Below are 22342 nucleotides of genomic sequence, written 5' to 3'. Positions count from 1 at the left end.
ACTATTCCTCCAACTGATGCCAATGAGACATTGTTTATTTCCAGGGCCTTTTCTACTCACACTGGCCACAATCTGGCCCCTCAATGTCTGAAGGATAGTAAACTGGCCCATTGTTTGCATATATACAGTGCCTTGAAAAATATTTATACCCTTTGAAATTTTCCAAATTTTTCATGTCACAACCAAAAATGTAAATGTATTTTATTGGGATTTTATGTGATAGACCAACACAAAGTGGCACATAATTGTGAAATGGAAGAAAAATGATAAATGTTTTTCAACATTTTTTACAAATAAATATGTGAAAAGTGTGGGGTACATTTGTATGGCGCCCCCCTGGAGTCAATACTTTGTAGAACCGCCTTTCACTGCAATTACAGCTGCAAGTCTTTTTGGGGATGTCTCTACCAGCTTTGCACATCTAGAGAGTGAAATGTTTGCCCATTCTTCTTTGCAAAATAGCTCAAGATTGGATGGAGAGTGTCTGTGAACAGCAATTATTGATCGGGCCATTCTAACACATGAATATGTTTTGATCTAAACCAGAGCTCTCAAACTGGCGGCCCTTCAGCTGTTGCAAAACTACAAGTCCCATCATGCCTCTGCCTGAGGGAGTAATTCTTGTAACTGTCAGCCTTGCAATGCCTCATGGGACTTGAAGTTTCGCAACAGCTGGAGGGCCACCAGTTTGAGACCCCTGATCTAAACCATTCCATTGTAGCTCTGGCTGTATGTTTCGGGTCGTTGTCCTGCTGGAAGGTGAACCTCCGCCCCAGTCTCAAGTCTTTTGCAGAGTCTAACAGGTTTTCTTCTAAGATTGTCCTGTATTTGGCTCCATCCATCTTCCCATCAACTCTGAGCAGCTTCCCTGTCCCTGCTGAAGAAAAGCATCCCCACCACATGATGCTGCCACCACCATGTTTCACAGTGGGGATGGTGTGTTCAGGGTGATGTGCAGTGTTAGTTTTCCCCCACACATAGCGTTTTGCTTTTAGGCCAAAAAGTTACATTTTGGTCTCATCTGACCAGAGCACCTTCTTCTACATGTTTGCTGTGTCCTCCACATGGCTTCTCACAAACTGCAAACAGGACTTTTTATGGCTTTCTTTCAACAATGTCTTTCTTCTTGTCACTCTTCCATAAAGGTCAGATTTGTGGAGAACACGACTAATAGTTGTCCTGTGGACAGATTCTCCCACCTGAGCTGTGGATCTCTGCAGCTCCTCCAGAGTTACCATGGACCTCTTGGCTCTTCTCTGATGAATGTTCTCCTTGCCCGGCCTGTCAGTTTAGGTGGACGGCCATGTCTTGGTAGGTTTGCAGTTGTGTCATACTCTTTCCCATTTTCACATGATGGATTGAACAGAGCTCTGTGAGATGTTCAAAGCTTGGGATATTTTTTTTATAACCTAAACACGGCTTTAAACTTCTCCCCAACTTTATCCCTGACCTGTCTGGTGTGTTCCTTGGCCTTCATGATGCTGTTTGTGCACTAAGGTTCTCTAACAAACCTCTGAGGGCTTCACAGAACAGCTGTATTTATGCTGAGATTAAATTACACACAGGTGGACTCTATTTACTAATTAGGTGGCCTCTGAAGGCAATTGATTCCACTAGATTTTAGTTAGGGGTATCAGAGTAAAGGGGGCTGAATACAAATGTACCCCACACTTTTCACATATTTATTTGTAAAAAATTTGGAAAACCATTTATCATTTTACTTCCACTTCACAATTATGTGTTGGTCTATCACATAAAATCCCAATAAAGTACATTTACATTTTTGGGTGCAACATGACAAAATGTGGAAAAATTCAAGGGGTATGAATATTTTTTTTCAAGGCACTGTATATATATATATATATATATATATATATATATGTATGTGTGTTTGTGTGTGTATATATATATATATATATATATATATATATATATATATATATATGAAGAATAGGATAGGGCTGGATGTAAGGGTGGGGGGGAATCTGCAACCCACCTGTTTTTAGGCACATATTATCTCACCTGTGTGAATGTATGTAATTAATCTCTGAATCACATCAAGCTGTGTGAACTTCTCCACCATGACCCCTTGTCTCTGTATCATCCCATACAGAGGCATGCGGGCGACCATGTACGTGAGCTTTGCGTCATCGCTGTCTGGGTCGGTTGCATAGAGGTTTTCAGCAGTTATGTAGACGTGACCGCCTTCTGGGCAATCCAGACTAGATTTCAAGCCGGGTTGCAACTCTGGGGGTTCATCATTTACCGGTATAATCTGCAGAAGGAAAAAATGCAACAAAGTTAAATACAGCAGCCTGCTCTAACCACTGCTATCAAAACTAGACTGTCTAATAAGTATTTGTAAAAATTGTTCAGACTCCGAGCTCAGAGATACTCCATTTTATTCATCTGCAGATCCATTCATATCACTGCTTTATGCCCCATTTGCTGCACATTCAGAATCCTTGGTGTGTGGTGCCAATATAGCCAACTATTATAGAACCATTTATTCCAAACTGCATACAGCTGTTTCAAGTTATTTGTCTATCATCAGTGTAGTGAATTGAAACCATGGTTTCTATTGAGAAGGGCACATATATCAAACACAAGGCCCGCGGGCCGGATCCGGCCTTGTCAGGTTGTCCTCGCACCCAGTTTTGCAGCCGAACTCCATGCCACCACCTCCGGCTCTCACCCATTGCTCCCCATCTGTCACTTGTAGACTAAGAAGCCTTCTGTGTTTAGCGGCTCCTGGACCTAACAGATCTCTGCATGCACTCATGGTGGGGACAGGTCTCCAGAATCAGACAGAACAATCTCACTGCATAGACCTACACAGGGAGGTACTAGAGCCAGGCCAAATAGGAGAGAGTAGAGAGGCAAGAAAGCTTTGGGGTTGTGGGGGGGGGGGGGGGGGGGATTAGGGCTGTGGAGATGTGTGCAGAGGTGGGGAATGAGGGAGAGTCGTGGTCAGAGCTGAGAAGGAGGGGTGGAAATGCGATGTGGACAGCCTGTGCTACACACTGCACATAGCGCATCCCCTAAACCCTGCACTCTGTACATAGCACACCCCTGAACCCTACACTCTGTACGTAGCACACTCCTGAACTCTGCACTCTGTACATAGCACACTCCTGAACTCTGCACTCTGTACATAGCACACTCCTGAACCCTGCACTCTGTACATAGCACACTCCTGACCCCTGCACTCTGTACATAGCACACTCCTGAACCCTGCACTCTGTACATAGCACACTCCTGAACCCTGCACTCTGTACATAGCACACTCCTGAACCCTGAACTCTGTACATAGCACACTCCTGATCTCTGCACTCTCTACATACCACACTCCTGAATCCTGTACTCTGTACATAGCACACTCCTGAACCCTGCACTCTGTACATAGCACACTCCTGATCTCTGCACTCTGTACATAGCACACTCCTGATTTCTGCACTCTGTACATAGCACACTCCTGATCTCTGCACTCTCTACATAGCACACTCCTGAATTCGGCACTCTCTACATAGCACACTCCTGAATCCTGTACTCTGTACATAGCACACTCCTGAACCCTGCACTCTGTATTTAGCATACTTCTGAGCTCTGTACTCTATACGTAGCGTAATCCGGAACTTCTGCTTTCAGAGATGGTTATTACTTAAATTATTATTATAACCAGTAATTGTCGAATGCAGCGGCAATTATTTGAAATGATAAACAGTAGATACATAGTCTTACAGATACAACCAGCCCTTTGAGGGCAACCATACTGCTGATGCAGCCTGCAATGAAATTGAGTTTGACACCCCTGGAGTAGGGCTTGGGACCAAACAAGACAGTTCAGGTTATGGTGAGAAAGGAACAACCCCACCCCCACCCCCGGGGGAATCAGTGAGCCTTTCTAAAACAGAAGGTATTCACATATCTCATCCAATCACTTATCCCACCACATTGATTTGATCGGGGGGGCTTTTATTTGGTTGAGCAACAGATCCAAGCATTGTGATGGTTCATGGAAAGAGTTCTGCAAATATCAAATCGCTTTGATAGGTGGATGTCAGTCTGGAGGAGTGAGCATTCCTAGGCAAACAGCATTTGCATGCACACTGCCCTAGGGCCAGAGACAGTCAGGTTATGAAGGAAAAGGCTAGACAATGCTGGACATCTTCCAGCCAGTAAATAGGGTGGGCTCTATGTTACTTGCTGCAGATTCTAATGCACATTGTGAGAAGATCACAATGTGCAGTAAAATCGAAGTAAGCAACATCAGTACAGGAGAGGAACCTGTACAACTGTGCAAGACTGAAGGTAAAGCTGGAGTTCAGTTTTCAGACTGAAAATTCAAATTTCTGCGTCAGCTCAGTCCTGACGGGGTCTCTTTATTAAGTCTACTTTTTTTGACAATTGGATGACACAAAGCGAGCGCCTGGATTGTCCATATTTCCATATGCAGCTGCCGTGAAACGTTCCGTTGTCACAGATATTGCAGGTGTATGTGGCAAAGCGGACGCCTCATTACCTTCCTAATTATACCCACCATTCAGAGGTTAATGGAGGCGCTTGTTTAACAGGATGGTAGAGGGCCCAGCGAGGATGCCAATTTGTTGGGGTAATGAGAGATACTTTCATCATTATATATTGTGCTACATTACACTGGAACCGCTCCTAAAAATTGTCTGAGAAGCGAACAAATGTATACAATTTAGGGATCGCCGTACACTCCATTTATTCACAGGATTCTGGCATATGGCAAACGTAATCAAATACCGGCATGGCAAAGACTTCGGTGGCTCCAAGTCAGTAGAGTGACAGAGGGTAAAAAAAGACACATGTCCATGGAGAGCAACCAAAGACAGCAATCGATTCATTAAAAAAAAAACACCTCCAAAACCTGCGGCTGATCTAAAGCAAGTTAAAAGGAGCTCATAAAAAAACATTCAATTTCCTCTTAAAAAAGGAACATTTGCTCCCAAAAAGGCAATTGGATGTTCTCTGCATCAACCTGCATACAGCCTCTCTCAACCTTTTTACTCTGGAGGAACCCTTACAATAATTTTGAGGTCTCAGATAACCCCAACTTGAAATTTGGGCAATATCACAATCAGTAAGCTATTGAAAGTTGTAAAAAAACATAGAAAAGAATATGTTAAACTTAACATTTTTGAGAACCAGAGCCAATTATTTTAAAATACTCCCTTGCCCTACACAGTGACTTGAAAAATACCCTTTGAAATTTTCCACATTTTGTCGTGTTACATCCAAAAATGTAAAATGTTTTTTATTGGGATCTTATGTGATAGACCAGTGGTCTCCAAACTGCGGCCCGTGGGCCAGATGCGGCCCTTTGCTTGCTTTGATCCGGCCCTTGGGGCACTATTTTCAAACACTGATACCAACAATGGGACATAATTAGACCCACTGACACCAATGATGAGGCACATAAACGTTTACTGTACAAAATAAGGTCCGTTGGCATGGACCATAGGGTGAGTACATGGATTGAAAACTGGCTACAAGGGCGAGTTCAGAGGGTGGTGATAAATGGGGAGTACTCAGAATGGTCAGGGGTGGGTAGTGGGGTTCCCCAGGGTTTCTGTGCTGGGACCAATCCTGTTTAATTTGTTCATAAACAGCCTGGAGGATGGGGTACACAGTTCAATCTCTATATTTGCGTACACGAAAGATGGGACACAATTCCTCGAAACGACACCAACGATGGGACACAATTTATAGTAGGTGACACAAGTACATCAAGTCCAACCTATGTGTGCGATTATATGTCAGTATTACATTGTATATCCCTGTATGTTGTAGTCGTTCAGGTACTTATCTAATAGTTTTTTTGAAACTATTGATGCTCCCCGCTGAGACCACTGCTTGTGGAAGAGAATTCCACATCCTTGCCGCTCTTACAGTAAAGAACCCTCTACGTAGTTTAAGGTTAGACCTCTTTTCTTCTAATTTTAATGAGTGGCCACGTGTCTTGTTAAACTCCTTTCCGCAAAAAAGTTTTATCCCTATTGTGGGGTCACCAGTATGGTATTTGTATATTGAAATCGTATCCCCTCTCAAGCATCTCTTCTCCAGAGAGAATAAGTTCAGTGCTCACAACCTTTCCTCATAACTAAGATCCTCCAGACCCTTTATTAGCTTTGTTGCCCTTCTTTGTACTTGCTCCATTTCCAGTACATCCCTCCTGAGGACTGGTGCCCAGAACTGGACAGCATACTCCAGGTGCGGCCGGACCAGAGTCTTGTAGAGCGGGAGAATTATCGTTTTATCTCTGGAGTTGATCCCCTTTTTAATGCCAATATTCTGTTTGCTTTGTTAGCAGCAGCTTGGCATTGCTGAGCCTATCATCTACTAGGACCCCCAGGTCCTTTTCCATCCTAGATTCCCCCAGAGGTTCTCCCCCCAGTGTATAGATTGCATTCATATTTTTGCCACCCAAATGCATTATTTTACATTTTTCTACAATAAACCTCATTTGCCATGTAGTTGCCCACCCCATTAATTTGTTCAGATCTTTTTGCAAGGTTTCCACATCCTGCGGAGAAGTTATTGCCCTGCTTAGCTTAGTATCGTCTGCAAATACAGAGATTGAACTGTTTATCCCATCCTCCAGGTCGTTTATGAACAAATTAAATAGGATTGGTCCCAGCACAGAACCCTGGGGGACCCCACTACCTACCCCTGACCATTCCGAGTACTCTCCATTTATCACCACCCTCTGAACTCGCCCTTGTAGCCAGTTTTTAATCCATGTACTCACCCTATGGTCCATGCCAACTGACCTTATTTTGTACAGTAAACGTTTATGGGGAACTGTGTCAAATGCATTTGCAAATCAGCTGGTACCATTCCAGTCAGTAGACTGTCAGTAAAAATTAAGAACAATGGTCTGGCAATTACTTGACTGAGTTCCCTAAGTACCCTCAGATGCAAGCCATCCGGTCCCAGGGATTTATTAATGTTAAGTTTCCCCAGTCTAATTTTAATTCCGTCCTCTGTTAACCATGGAGGTGCTTCCTGTGTTGTGTCATGAGGATAAACACTGCAGTTTTGGTTACTGAAGCCCCCCGATTACCTTGTGAAGACTGAGGAGAAGAATAAATTCAATACCTTCGCCATCTCCCCATCCTTTGTAACCAGATGTCCTTCCTCATTCTTTATGGGGCCAATATGGCCTGTCCTCCCTTTTTTACTATGTCCAAATCAATGATAATGTATAAATGACATAAATAGTAAAAATAACAGTTCAAAAATAGCCCAAAGGTGAGTGCTAAAAAGTGACACCTCTTGATGACAGTGCGCCGCCACCACATAGATTGTGAGCTTACCAGAAGGCAAGCTTTAGAGAGCCTGCGGCTAAATACCCAGCCAGGGCCTTTGTCCAAACAGAAGATGGTATTCCACCACTAGTTAGGAAAGGAGCTTGTATGAACCTCAATTTAGCCAAAAGTACTCGAGCATCAGCCACCAGGAATCAATTGAGATATTGCCCAGAAAATAGAAAGAGAGACTCCATAGTGTATACTGTACCATAAAGGATTTAATATAATAAAAGAATTGCACTTACAATTGGGAAGATAAAAACAGTCATATCAAAACAGCCGACCAGCAAGCGAACACACGTCCACAGAGGAAGCGTGATGACGTCAGCACGTCAACCTCCCAACGCACGTTTCGTCAGGGCATTTGTAGCGTCCCCTTACATTGGTGGTCATTGAGAAGAATGCTCCTTACATTGGTGGTCAGTAGGAAGAATGCTCCTTACATTGGTGGTCAGTGGTAAGAAGGCTCCATACATTGGTGGTCAGAGGATCCCGGAGAATGGACATTCTGGGTGGACCTGACCAATTAGCAGCTCTGCCTTAACACTGAACCTCCATATCAGGAGAGATCACAAGACCAATGCCTTGGCATATGACTACATGCTGTAAAGATGCAGACTAATTAAAAAAAAAAAAAATCTGTTTTTTCACCTTCTCATCCCCCCCCCCCCAAACTTAAGCTGAATTCCAGGCTGATATAAAAGACACAAATTACTGCAGTTCCATAGTCATAAATGTATTTTTAAATGCAAGCAGTGAAAGTTCCTGAATCTGACCCGGTATTGCCCTCTTGCAGTCAGTCCCTGTACAGGTATAGGAGTAGAGCTGGAGAATAAAAGAATGAAGTAGCACAACAAGCATGCAGCTTGTGTGCTGACAAGGAACATGCTGATAGAAGGAGAAAACAGAGTGACAAAGAGTGCCAATTCTCCTTTCACTGTCCAGTCACAGCCTGGGGGTGGGTCCAGGATAACCTGGGCTCAGAGAAAGTGGGTTTAATGATATTGGCTACAAGACTGAGGACATCTGCTGGCCGAAAAAAAGTACTACCGGGGGGGGGGGGGCTCAATCTCTAGATTGAAGTTAAATATTGCATTTTAAATTTTGCTTTAAAGAAAATTAAAGATTTATCACCTGTCACTGCAGAACAAGAATTTCTATCTTTTCTTTTTAATAAACTATTACATTTTGGTACCTGAAACCTTTTGTTGATTCAGCTGTTATGTGAGAGGGGTTTAATGTAATCAAAGGCACTTTCCAGAGGGTGAGCGCAACAGGTAACTGACGAATGTGCTGAATATATACATGGAAATGTAAAAAAAATGATGAAAGTGAATATTATGTGTAAGTTTATTTTCAGAAGTATAATTCCTGATTCAATTACCTGAACGCCAAGCACTCCATCCGCTTCATTATTTCCATCTGTCACGGTGAAAACAATCACATCTTCGTATGATTCTGAGTCATCGTGCTGATACCTGCCAATAAAAATCAACATAGAAATATGTATTTGTTAAACTTTTGACAGTATAGAGCTTGGCAGCAAGTTACAGGAATCCCCCGCACCATCCTTAGGTTTACTGCAGTGTTTACCTTTGGTGAGATACTTGCTAATGGTGCCACCCACAGAAAGGGAAGAAGCTTCCGTTCCATCATACCTAGCACAGCCGCACACGGGTCATTCTGGATGGAAGAATGCCCTTTAAATGGTGGCTAGTGGGAATAATGCTCCTTACATTGATGGTCAGTGGGAAGAATACTCCTTACGTTTGGTGATCAGTAAAATAATGCCCCTTACATTGGTGGCCAGTGGGAAAAAAGGTCCCTAAAGAGGTGGCCAGTGGAAAGAATGCTCCTTAAAATGGTGACCAAGGGGAAGAATGCTCCTTAGAATGGTGGCCATTGGTAAGAATGCTCCTTACAATGGTGGCCATTGGGAAGAATGCTCCTTAAATTGGTGGTCAGTGGGAATAATGCCCTTTACAATGGTGGCCAGTGGGAATAATGCTCATTACATTGGTGGTCAGTTGGAAGAATGCTCACCATTACAGTGGTGGTTAGAATGCAACCCTTACAATTAGCTAAAAAGATCATTGCTGCTGGCACTGCCAAGTGGCCTTGGCCTGGAACTATGTAGGCACCCTTCAAATGGGAGGTCAAATCAACCATAACTCAAGGCTCTGGGTATCTGTCGTAACCATAACTCAAGGAACTCTGGAAACTCTGGAGGAGCATGCACGCTCCTACTTAGCAGCAATTCTATCTTGTAATGAAGAGGCAGTTTGTTCCTACCTGACTTTCAAGGCTCGAAGGTCTTCAAGGTTAAATGAGCCTCCCTCAGGCAGGATGACTCCGCGGAGCTCCAGGTTTCCATGCAGAGGACGGGACTTCAAAATAATTCTCAGATCCTCCTCTTTTGTATCCACATCAGAAATATCAATATTTTCCCCAGTAATCAGAGAGCTGGCTCCTTCCTCAGTTCTCACAGGGCTGGTAAAAATCTGAAAGGTAACATTTGGTGAGCAATGGCACCAATGAACATGAGCCTATTGTGGCACTCTAAGGCCCCATTCACACCTGAGAGTAGTGTTTTCAGGCAGAAAGTTGCGCGATTTTTGCAACAGTTTTTGCCGCAATTTTGTACGGGTCAAAAAGTCACCAATGTGAAAAGCAGAAAAACGCCAAAATCTGCCTAAAAAAAAAAGTTCCAGAAATTGTATGAGCTTCAGGCGTTTTGGAGCTTCTGGCTTGAGGCATTTTGGAGTGGAGATGTGAACCATCTCCATAGAGAATAATTGATTTTTTTCCCCTCCAGAGTTTTGTAGCTTCAGGCTTCAAGCTACAAAATGCTCAGGTGTGAATGGGGCCTTAGTTGTAATTATATTCTCTAGAATTAATTCTTATAACCAGTAATAATACAACTTGTTAAATCTTGTCTGCTGCACATACACACCTTCGGGGTCTGATCATCTACTGGCATGACCGTTATATTGAAGAGGAGTCCAGTCAGCTTTCCTCCGTCCTCATCGCTTACCGAGAACTCAAACTGAACATACATGGGGTTGGGTCCGATGTCATGGATCGGCGGCATGTATGCCACTTTCAGGTGGGTTACTGCTTCCTGGCCAGAGGATTTCAAAATGTTATCAATAGCCAAACAATAGGTCTGATTTATAAAAAGACTGAAGGAAGAAAAGCTTTGTTGTCAGAGGCAGACAAACTCTTCCATTTCTCCAGTCCTGAGAAAAAGAACAGAGACAAGAAATGTTCTTCCTTGTCAATGGAATCAACAGACATGGTGAAGAGAGCATACACATAACGAGAGAGAAGAGAAGCGAGAGAGATAGACAAATAGAGGGTGAATAGAAGAGAGAGGAATGAGGAGAGCAAGAGAGAAGATAAAGAAAGGTGAGAAGAGGAAAAGAAAAAAGGTAAGAAGAGGAAAGGAAGAAGGAAAATGAAAAGAAAGGAAGGAAGAGGAAATAAAGGAAAAGGAAGAGAAAAAAAAGGAAGGAAGAAAAAAGGAAAGGACAGAAAAGAAGGAGGAGGAAAAGAAAGAAAGGAAGGAAGAGGAAAAGAAAGAAAGAATGGAGAGGAATAGGAGGGAAGGAAGAGGAAAAGAAAGAAGAGAATGGAGAGGAATAGGAAGGAAGCAGAAAAGAAAGAAAAGAATAGAGGAATAGGAAGGAAGTGGAAAAGAAAGAAAAGAATGGAGAGGAATAGGAAGGATGGAAGAGGAAAAGAAGGAGAGAGAAAAGGAAGGATAGGATAGGGGAAAGAAGAGGAAAGAAAGGAAGGAGAGAGGAAAGAACAAATAGGGGAAGGAAGAGGAAAAGGAATGAAGGAGAGGGGAAAGAGGATAGGGGAAGGAGGAGGAAAAAAAGGAAGGAGAGAGGAAAGAAAGGAAAGGATAGGGGAAGGAGGAGGAAAAGAAAGGAAGGAGAGAGGAAAGAAAGGAAGGAGAGAGGAAAGAAAGGAAAGGATACGGGAAGGAAGAGGAAAAGAAAGGAAGGAAAGAGGAAAGAAAGGAAAGGATAGGGGAAGAAAGAGGAAAAGAAAGGAAGGAGAGAGGAAAGAAAAAATATTTATGGAATGAAGCAAGCAAGGAAGGAAGATAGAAAAATAAACCAGAGAGATGGAGAAAAACAGAGGAATAGAGGAATAGAGGGAGGATGAGAGGAAAAAGAAGAAAGAAACAACTGCCAACATACCAAAGAGTGATAGAGAGACGATGCGAGAGGGAGGAATGAAGAGCGCAAGAAATAGGAAAATAGGAGAAGGAAGGAAAGAGGGGGGGGGGGGGGGAGGGAAAGAAAAGGAAACTAATTGCACCCACCTGGGTAAACGCATTCAGGGAAGGGATTAATGGATCTTTTTCTAAAGTGTTTGCTGTATCTACAAGGATAAGTTTCCCGGCATCCTGGATCCTGTAGAAAATACAGAGACTGGGTTATAATGTGTCCATATCCTCTGCATGTAAACCCCATAGTGTGTAGGGAAGGGGAGTCAAATTCTTTTTTAAAACGTCATGATAGAAGTTCACTCTTTGTAATACTTCAATAGGACCTGAGACATTACCTTAAAGTGGAGGATATTCAGTTGATTGGACATGATTTGGAAAGGCAAACACCTGTCTATATATAAGGTCCCACAGTTACCAGTGTATGTCAAAGCACAAACCAAGCCATGAAGTTCAAAGAATTGTCTGTAGACCTCTGAGACAGGATTGTATGGAGGCACAGATCTGGGGAGGGGTACAGAAAATTTTCTGCAGCATTGAAGGTCCAAATGAGCACAGTGGCAGACATCATTCATAAATGGAAGACGTTTGGAACCACCAGGACTCTTCCTAGAGCGGGCCGCCCATCCAAACAGTGCGATCGAGGGAGAAGGGCCTTAGTCAGGGCGGTGACCAAGAACCCGATGGTCACTCTGACAGAGCTCCAGCATTTCTCTGTGGAAAGAGGAGAACCTTCAAGAAGAACAACCATCTCTGCAGCACTCCACCAATCAGGCCTGTATGGTAGAGTGGCCAGACAGAAGCCACTCCTCAGTAAAAGGCACATAACAGCCCGTCTGGAGTTTGCCAAAAGGTACCTGAAGGACCCTCAGACCATGAGAAACAAAACTCTCTGGTCTGATGAAACAACAAAGTTTGAACTCTTTGGCCTGAATGGAAAGCATAATGTCTCGAGGAAACCAGGCACCGCTCATCAACTGGCCAATACTATCCCTACAGTGAAGCATGGTGGTGGCAGCATCATGCTGTGGGGATGGTTTTCAGCGGTAGGAACTTGGAGACTAGTCAGGATCAAGGGAAAGATGAATGCAGCAATGTACAGAGACATCCTTCACGAAAACCTGCTTCAGAGCAAACTGGACCTCGTACTGGGGCGAAGGTTCATCGTCCAACAGGACAACAACCCTAAGCACACAGTCAAGATAACAAAGGAGTGGCTATGGGACAACTCTTTTAATGTCCTTGAGTGGCCCAGCCAGAGCCCAGACTTGAACCCGATTGAACAGTTCTAGTGAAATCTGAAAATGGCTGTGCACCGACGCTCCCCATCCAACCTGATGGAGCTTGAGAGGTCCTGCAAAGAAGAATGGGAGAAACTGCCCAAAAATAGGTCTACTCAAAAAGACTTGAGGCTGTAATTGGTGCCAAAGGTGCTGCACCAAAGTATTGAGCAAAGGCTGTGAATACTAATGTACATGGGATTTTGTTGGTTTTTTATTTTTAATAAACTTGCAAAGATTTCAAACAAACTTCTTTCACGTTGTCATTATGGGGTATTGTTTGAAGGATTTTGAGGAAATTAATGAATTTAATCCAGTTTGGAATAAGGCTGTAACATAACAAAACGTGGAAAAATTGAAGCGCTGTGAATACTTTTCGGGTGCACCGTATGCTGTTGCAATCAGTGTCCTCTAAGTTCCCAATGTCAGTGGGACTAAACAATGCCACATCGTTGGTGCCAGTGGGAGGAATAGCACTCCATTGTTGGTGTCATTGGAAGGAATTGTACCCCATTGTTGGCGTCATCGGGCCCAATTGTTGGTGCCATTTGAAGGAATTGTGCCCAATCTTTGGTGTCACTGGGAGGAATTCTGCCCCTTCATTGGTATCAGTAAAAGGGAATTATGCTCCATTGTTGGTATTGGTGGATAGTTCCCCAAGGGCCGTATAAAAGCAAGCAAAGGGCCACATCTGCCCCCCCCCCCCCCCCCCCGGGCCACTGTTTGGAGACCACTGCTTTAGCTAATAGCAGTCTCTCTGCTACTTAATCAATACATTTCTAAATGTTTCACCACCAATGCAAGGTGGACTGCCTATACTCACCACCAATGCAGGGGGGTCCATCTACACTGACCACCAAAGTAAGGAGGCCCATATACACTCACCACCATTGCAAGGGGGGACCATCTATACTTACCACCAATGCAAGGGGGCCAGTCTTCACTCACCACCAATGCAAAGAGGCCAATCTAAACCCAACATAATGCAAGGGGGACCATTTGCACTGACTACCAATGCAAGGGGGCACAAACGGAGCCCATCTACACTGACTACCAATGAAAGGGGGCCTGTCTACACTGTCTACTAATGCAAGGGGGCCTGTCTACAATGATTACCAATGCAAGGGGCCCTGTCTACACTCACCACCAATGCAAGAGAGCCCATCTACACTCACCACCAATCATTAGTCCGGCCCCCCTAAAGTCAAAAGGACAGTAAACTGGCCCATTGTTTAGAATGTTTGGAGGCCCCTGGTGTAGTAGGAGATCCATTATCTGACTCATACCTCGGGGACATCAGAGAGTGACACGGTTTGGTGATGGTGTACAAGAGCTGACTATGCGGTGACTCGGTGTCGGTAAAGTGAAGTTGATTACGACCGATCCTGGTCACTTCGTTCTCCTTCACGATAAGATGTCTTGTACTTCCAGATACTTCTTTTGGAAGCTGATCCTTCACAGAAGTAATAAGGATTACAACAACCTAAGAAAATGAACAGACATGCGTTAGGAAGTCAATCCTGGGGAGCTAAGCAGCGATCCCCTGCACAAAGCTGGAAGCCACTGACAAGAATAATCCAAGTTTTCTAGAAGACAGCTTATGCTGAACAAAATCAAATAATATGTTTTTCAGATGAAACTGCTGGCCTGCCTTCTAAAAGTTTCTGGAGTGCTCTCCACAGTGCGATCCATGTGCACTGTCCATTGTACACACTCCATAGGGAATGCATGCCTGGACTATACAAAACAAAAACAAAGAAATTTCCCAGCTCAACTTACCAGCCAGCCTGCAACAAACCAAATTATCCTGTCTAACAGTTCACGTTAAAAACAGGGGTTTAGTTTGCACACATGTGCAAATACAGTGGAACCTTGGTTTACGAGTAACGCGGTTAATGAGCATTTTGAAAAACGAGCAACTTTTTTTTTTTTTAAATTCGAGTGTTGTCTCGCAAAACTAGCAGAATTCAAACTAATGGGGTGTGCAGTACCGGAGGCGTGGGGGCGCTGGGGACACTCGGAACGGTTTGGAGCCGTTCGGAAATGCTCGGAATCACTCGGAAATACTCCATTCCCGAGTGTTTCCGAGACTTTCCGAGTTCAGCTGAGCTGTCCCCGAGTATTTCCGAGGCTCTCCGGTCGCCCCGCCACCTCTGGCCACATGCGGTATTGCATGTAATAGAAGTCAATGCGGAACAAATTATCTTTGTTTCCTTTGACTTTTATGGGGAAACTTGCTTTGATATGCGAGTGCTTTGGATTACAAGCATTCTCCTGGAACGGATTATGCTCGTAATCCAAGGTTCCACTGTACATGCGTAAACTGCAGTGGCCGCGACAAGGCACCCCAGTATTATCTGCAGTCCTAACTTTATAAACATTGAGAGCCTCAATAGTAGGAGTACATATATAGTAATGGATAGATAGAGGACAGGTATGCCTGGGGGGAGCCCACTCGTCCCCAAAGGCACAGCGGCGCACTGGACACCCAGAAATTAGCACAATAGCAGCAAAGTTGTCCAGTGGGCCCCCTCATCAAATAACCAACAGTACAAACAAAAACATTTGCATACATTTGCAAACATGTGTGTAAGTTGCGTCGTCCTTCCATGTGCTCCTTGCTGTTAAAGGGGTTGTAAAGGTAATTTTATTTTTTTTTTAAATAACTAACATGTCATACTTACCTTCACTGTGCAGCTCGTTCTGCACAGAGTGGCCCCGAACCTGCTCTTCTGGGGTCCCTCGGCGGCCGTTTCAGCTCCTCCCCGCAAGAGCGAACCACCTTAATGCGTGCTCCCTCGCCTGGTGGTTAGTTATTGCGGGCGCGCTTACATGATACAGCCGGCGGCTATAGCCGCTCACTGTATCACTCGGCCCCGCCCCCCGCGCGCCGCGTCATCGGATGTGATTGACAGCAGCGCGAGCCAATGGCTGCGCTGCTTTCAATCCATCCACTGCAGCCAATCAGCGACCAGGCTGAGCTGCAATAGAGATGACGGGAACGAGCAGCGGAGATTCGAGGTGTCAGGTAAGTAAAACGGGGGGGCTGGGGGCGGCGGTATTGTCAAAAGTTTTTTCACCTTAATGCATATAATGCATTAAGGTGAAAAAATTTTTACCTTTACAACCCCTTTAAGGCCAGTTATAGGTTGGGGAATTTGCTGTTCGTTTTTACTCTTGGACTATACAAGCCTCAGGACCTGTGTTGATGGGATTTGGACTTGTGTCAATGGTATCAGTTTGAGATGCTTCTAAGATCATTCAGAATTAATTGACTGGCCCAGTGGAACTGCAGATGACCTCCATCTGGCCTGCATTTGACCTGCAGGTTTTTTATTCCCATAGTCTTGTATGGGAATGCAAAATTGGTTTGAAGTGAACAAAAGCCCATCAACACAGGCCCTTAAATTGGAACTTTATTCCTCCCAACCTTTACCCCCATCCCTTCTTACCTGTTAAACTGGGTTAAATTCAAAATCCCAGATGCCCCGGCCATTCTGTGAATGGGCCCTCCTGAGATATGCAATGCAGGTTTCCCAGGGGATGCAGAAGCAGTACACACATCATTCGGACCTAGGCCAGGATTGCAGTAGGGGGCAGAACCAACAGAAAAAATAACAAAAAACACTGCTCAAAAAAGTTTCCCAAAAACATCTTATTATTGTTGAAGGTGTGTGTGTGTGTGTGTGTGTGTGTGTGTGTGTGGGGGGGGGGGGGGGGGGGGGGGGTAAAGGCATGGACGCAAACTTAACCCTGAGAGTGAAGGAAAATACCAATTTTTGGGTTGTCACCAGAACAAGAATAGAGGAGAAAACTTACAATAGGGACACTAGTTGTGGTCACACCCCAGGATTCCATCCCTTTGAAGGGATTTTCTCTCACTTCCTGTTTTGGGACAGGATGTGAAGAGACCCGGCAGGGGTTTTAATCCTCCCTTACTCTATCCAAAATGAAAAAAAAGTTTTGCCTTTAGTACTTTTCAGCATTTTTAACCACTTTCAAGTTAGCTGTAATTGAAATTCTAAATGAACAAATGCAAAAGTTACTGGTTTCAATTGACCACAAGGAGATCAAGATTGATCAAAACCGCCTCTATGGAACCTCTGGCCTGATATATATATATATATATATATATATATATATATATATATATACACACACACACTCAGTTGTACATACTCTTTCTTGTTGAACGACGTAGGTAGGCCATAAAATAGTGTATACAATCCTTGCTGCATAAAGTCCCCTTGGGGAATATATTATCTGCCTTCAGTACCGGGACAGGTTCCTCCAGCACCCAGAGCAAGGATGAAGAACTGTACCCCTTTTCCCAAATGCTAATGCATGCCATGGTATGGGTGTACTGCCCTGCGCCCATTCTCGGCCCCCTATCTCCAGCTGCTTATGGTTGTCATCAGAGGCGGCTCTAAGCTTTGTGAGGCCTTAGGCATAACCTAGACATGAGGCCCCATTAAGGTCTATAATGGGAAAAAAATAATAATTCAAGCAATAAAAATTAATTGCATATATTAAGAGTACTGGTGTCAGTACTCTCTGTCTCAGCGCTGGTGTCAGTGTGTTCCATCACACCAGTACTGAGAGCACACTGACACCAGCGCTGAGAGCACACGGACACCAGCGCTGAGAGCACACTGACACCAGCACTCTTAATATATGCAATTAATTTTAATTAATACTTATATACTGTGCACTGCTGTCAGTGCTCTCAACTCCCCAGTAACATGCACACCCCCCAGTCACCTGCACACCCCCCCAGTCACCTGCACCCCCCCCCAGTCACATGTACCCCCCCAGTCACATGTACCCCCCCCAGTCACATGTACCCCCCCAGTCACATGTACCCCCCCAGTCACATGTACCCCCCCAGTCCCCTGCACACACCCCCAGTCACATGTACCCTCCCCCAGTCACATGTACCCTCCCCCAGTCACATGTACCCCCCCAGTCACATGTACCCCCCCCAGTCACATGTACCCCCCCAGTCACATGTACCCCCAGTCCCCTGCACACACCCCCAGTCACATGTACCCTCCCCCAGTCACATGTACCCTCCCCCAGTCACATGTACCCTCCCCCAGTCACATGTACCCCCCCAGTCACATGTACCCCCCCAGTCACCTGCACCCCCCCAGTCACTTGTACCTCCCCCAGTCACATGTAATCCCCCCCAGTCACATGTACCACCCCCCAAGCCCATGTACCTCACACATAGCAAGGCTCTGTCCCCTCACAGCTCAGTCAGTCGTCTGCACACAGACAGGCTACAGTGTACTGGAATTGGCTCCGCCTCCACCACGAAAGGCCCGCCCTGAAAGGAGGGTGGACTCCGCGATCCTGTGCTGAGGTGCTAGCTGTGCTCTTGCACAAGATATCGGCTGAAAGGACGGACAGGATTTGCTGGCGGGCGGGGCGGGGTGGGGCAGGGCAGTTGACGGTCTGTGTGTGTGTGTGTCTGCTGGTGTTCTGACGAGAAGGACACCTGCTGTTCCAGTGGAGTTTTCTTAAATGGCGTGGAGACTGGGCAGTGCCCTGGTGGAACGGGGTGTTACAGAGCAGAGAAGAGGCGGACTGACTGTACTCTGAACGAGGCGGCACGAAGCTCCGCTGACTGTACCTGGGATTAATGTAGTATGAGGATAGCCAGAGGCGGTTCTTTAGGCAAAGTAGGCGGCGGCGAGGCCCCTGGGAGGGCGAGGCCTTAGGCAAATGCCTACTTTGCCTAATTAGAGAGCCGCCTCTGGTTGTCATTATGTGTGTACTGCACATGCATGCCCAATCGCTTGCTTTCCAGCAGCTAGAAGGTAGTTGTGCATGCATGGTGTGTTTTTCGTATCAGATGTGGGTAGATGAGGTGGAGATTGGTCATGTTGTCGCACAATGTGACAGCAGCAGTGGTTAGAGCTGACAAGAAGTCACGCTCCATTTATTGCCAGCCTCTGATCTGGATCTTACGCATGGTAATGGGGTGCCCTTCCTATGGTTGCACCCAGAGCGGCTGCCCCTCCTGCCCACCCCTTATCCTTGCAGTGTGCAGTAGGGGCTTAGTCCAGTCACAGCTATGTCTTCAAAGTACAATGTGACCTCCAAAACAAGGAACCTATGTCACCAATTGCATGGACTAGCAACACTGTCCTCAGTCTCTCAATTAAGGTAGATGCAGCGCCCTGGGGTTTAGTCAGGGAGCTCCTCACAAATTGACTTGCCAGGAGTAGTTATCCTGGTCAATTGCTAGAGATCCATTGATTTCTCCCCAAGTTTGGCCTTGTTGCACTTTTCTCTTCCACCACTAGGTGGCCGGGTACTTGGTGGTGCTAGATATGAGAAGGGCAACCCAAGGTCAGGTTATGGGGTATATGGGGTATCTCAGCCAATGGGCAAGGGTTTTCTTGAATCCCTTGGCCTGCTGGGAGAACCTATATATTTGGGTGAGGTCAGGTGATCGGTGTTCCGTGCCACTTGGACGGCTGTCTGAGTGGACGTGTGTTGTACGCCCTGGGCTGCTAGGTCAGAGATTGGGCCTATACCAGGGACATCTGGCTGCTAGGCTGTGTGAGGGCCTATACAAAAGTAAGAGAGCAGCGCAGGGTTGGGATTGCGGCTTGCCGGCCGGGGAACCTGTCAGTGGTCGGGGGTAGAGAGGAAGCTGTCGCCACAAAGGGTCCAACCACCTTATTACCAGGGACCACAGTGAGCAACTAAAGCAAGTACCAGAGCAGCATTCTCATCGAATGGGCACGGTGGAGAATCGGGAAACTTCAGGCAATGTCAGGGACCCAACCAGCGGAGGCGACGCTTGCAGAGCAGCCTTGTAAGTCAAGCCAGGACCAAGCCGGTTAGCGGGGGTGAAGCTTGAGAAGTATCTGGAGTGCCAAGCTAGGGACCCAGCAGGGAAGCGTGGGTGATGCTTGAGGGAGATACAAACGCAAAGCTTTGAGGAGCGCCAGGGATTCATAGTCAGTGAATCAGAGGGTCTAGTGAGAGACCAGGAGCTCAAGGGGCTGAAGAACTACAAGTAGAAGTAGTAGTGAAGTAAAGAGGACTGTAACGATTTGTGTTAGGAACTGTTAAAGACTGTGTAGGAGACAGCAATCCTACACGTGCAGATGTGGAGCCTTGCTGGGGGCCTTTCCCTGTACGGCCGTCGTCCTACTGAAGTCTCGGAGTCTGCCAATTGAAATTACAACTGCTTAAGGGTGTCCTGGCCCTAACCCTCTTTCCCCTCAAAATATAAATAGGACTGTTGAGAGAAATAAAACCTCTTTTACATCCAAGAAGTGTCTGGCGCCCAATAACTTTATCCACCTTGCACTCACTATGCCTTACCACCACATACAGAAGGATGTAAGCTATCTTTGGACCTGAAGGTTTTCATTAGACTGGAGGAGGCTAGAGACTTTGCTACATAAATGTAAGCCCAACCACTAAAATCTTAAATACGTATTTAACATGTTATTACAATTTCATTTTACAGTAGTTTTTATTATTTACCCATACTAGTATATCTATATTGAAAGTTCTGGAATTTAAAGCAGGAGGAACTCACATGCTTGTCAGAATAGTTGGGAGGCTGGTGGCTGTCTGACAACACAAACTCGAAGGAGTCCTGGAAGATCTCCTCACCAAAGTGTCTGTAATAGATGAGGCCACGGAAGAGATCCCTCTGCAGGAACGTCAGTACCGGAACACCTAGGACAAACCACACAGTTTTTTACCTTCATTGGTGTTAAAAGCCTCCGAAAAAGTTATCTTCAGGTTTTCAGAACAGTCCATAATTAAAGAGGGGAACACTGCTGGACTATAAGTAGAACACACCTAGAGGTGGCATTTACCGGGACTCTCGGAGGAATATCTCTTCACCAATTCTCCAGCTGTAGGTGGCCTGGTGATATTGTAGAGGATGTGGTCATCGCTGGAATCCATATCGGTTGCCAGTAACATGTCTTTCTCAATGAGGATGGAGGCACCTTCCAGGAGCTCGAAACCCACATTGTTAACCAGGAAGGGTGGGCTGTCATCCTTAGGGAGAATGTTGATGGGGAATTTGTGTCGGATGCTGTGTTTGCCATCGAAAATTCGGAAGACAATGAAGTCTTTGGTGGTGTCACTGTCATCGTGGTGGTAACGTACAACGCCATCTTTGATGTCCTGGACAGTGACTACGAAAGCCTTGGAGTCTAATGAATGGAATTAAATGATTATTACTAAACTTCTTCAAAGCTGAGCTTTTTTGGTTCAAAATATTTTTATTGACTTTTGCAAGACATAAATTGCATATACAAAATGCACAGGTTTGGAATGTGACACCCTACAGGAAGGTCAAGACACGTGGCCATAGCAGAAAATACAAATTGGTGATGACCAATAAAGTCAAAGAAACTAAAAAAAACTTTTTGTAACAAGACAAGAAGGCTCCCTTTAGAGCAGGGATCTCCAAACTTTCTAAGCAAAGGTCCAGCTCACTATCCTTCAGACTTTAGGGGGGCCAGACTGTGGCCATTGGGAGTAGAAAATATCTCAGCATCAGTGGAAGGAATAGTGTCCCGTTATTGATGCTAGTGGGAGGAATTGTACACCCTCATTGGTGTCATTAGGCTCCATTGTTGGTGTCATTGGGAGAAATTGTGCCTCATCGTTAGTATCAGGGGGAGGAATAGTGCCCCATCGTTGGTATTAGGGGGGAAATAGTGCCCCATCGCTGGTATTAGGGGGAGGAATAGTGCCCCATCGTTGGTATTAGGGGGAGGAATAGTGCCCCATCGTTGGTATTAGGGGGAGGAATAGTGCTCCATCGTTGGTGTTAGGGGGAGCAATAGTGCTCCATTGTTGGTATTAGGGGGAGGAATAGTGCTCCATCGTTGGTGTTAGGGGGAGGAATAGTGCCCCATTGTTGGTGTCAGTGGGAGGAATAGTGCCCCATCGTTGATGTCATTGGGAGGAATAGTGCCCCATCGCAGGTATTAGGGGGAGGAATAGTGCCACATTGTAGGTGTTAGGGGGAGGAATAGTGCCCCATCGTTGGTATTAGGGGAAGGAATTGTGCCTTATCATTGGTGTCAGTGGGAGGAATAGTGCCCCATCATTGGTATTAGGGGGAGGAATAGTGCCCCATTGTTGGTATTAGGGGGAGGAATAGTGCCCCATCATTGATGTCAGTGGAAGGAATAGTACCCCATCATTGGTATCAGTGGGAGGAATAGTGCCCCATCGTTGGTATTAGGGGGAGGAGTAGTGCCCCATCGTTGGTATTAGGGGGAGGAATAGTGCCCCATTGTAGGTATTAGGGGGAGGAATAGTGCCCCATTGTAGGTATTAGGGGGAGGAATAGTGCCCCATAGTTGGTATTAGGGCAGGAATTGTACCCAATTATTCGTGTCAGTGGGGAGGAATAGTGCCCCATTGTAGGTATTAGGGGGAGGAATAGTGCCCCATAGTTGGTATTAGGGCAGGAATTGTACCCAATTATT

The 22342-nt window shown here is 45.4% G+C and overlaps 1 protein-coding gene across 1 annotated transcript in view; it reads right to left on the bottom strand.

Moving 5' to 3' along the window:
• The window catches only part of LOC141103831 (FRAS1-related extracellular matrix protein 1-like), a 229827-nt gene that overhangs the window by 153850 nt on the left and 53635 nt on the right, over nt 1-22342 (bottom strand). Inside the window, 8 exon segments of the mRNA XM_073593852.1 lie at nt 2023-2275; nt 8722-8815; nt 9630-9838; nt 10291-10458; nt 11674-11764; nt 14144-14340; nt 20422-20564; nt 20708-21052. Coding sequence (XP_073449953.1) covers nt 2023-2275; nt 8722-8815; nt 9630-9838; nt 10291-10458; nt 11674-11764; nt 14144-14340; nt 20422-20564; nt 20708-21052 — 1500 coding nt within the window.

This window comes from Aquarana catesbeiana, linkage group LG07, assembly GCF_042186555.1.
Source record: "Aquarana catesbeiana isolate 2022-GZ linkage group LG07, ASM4218655v1, whole genome shotgun sequence".
Lineage (NCBI taxonomy): Eukaryota > Metazoa > Chordata > Amphibia > Anura > Ranidae > Aquarana > Aquarana catesbeiana.
This window is presented reverse-complemented; position numbering and strand designations above follow the sequence as displayed.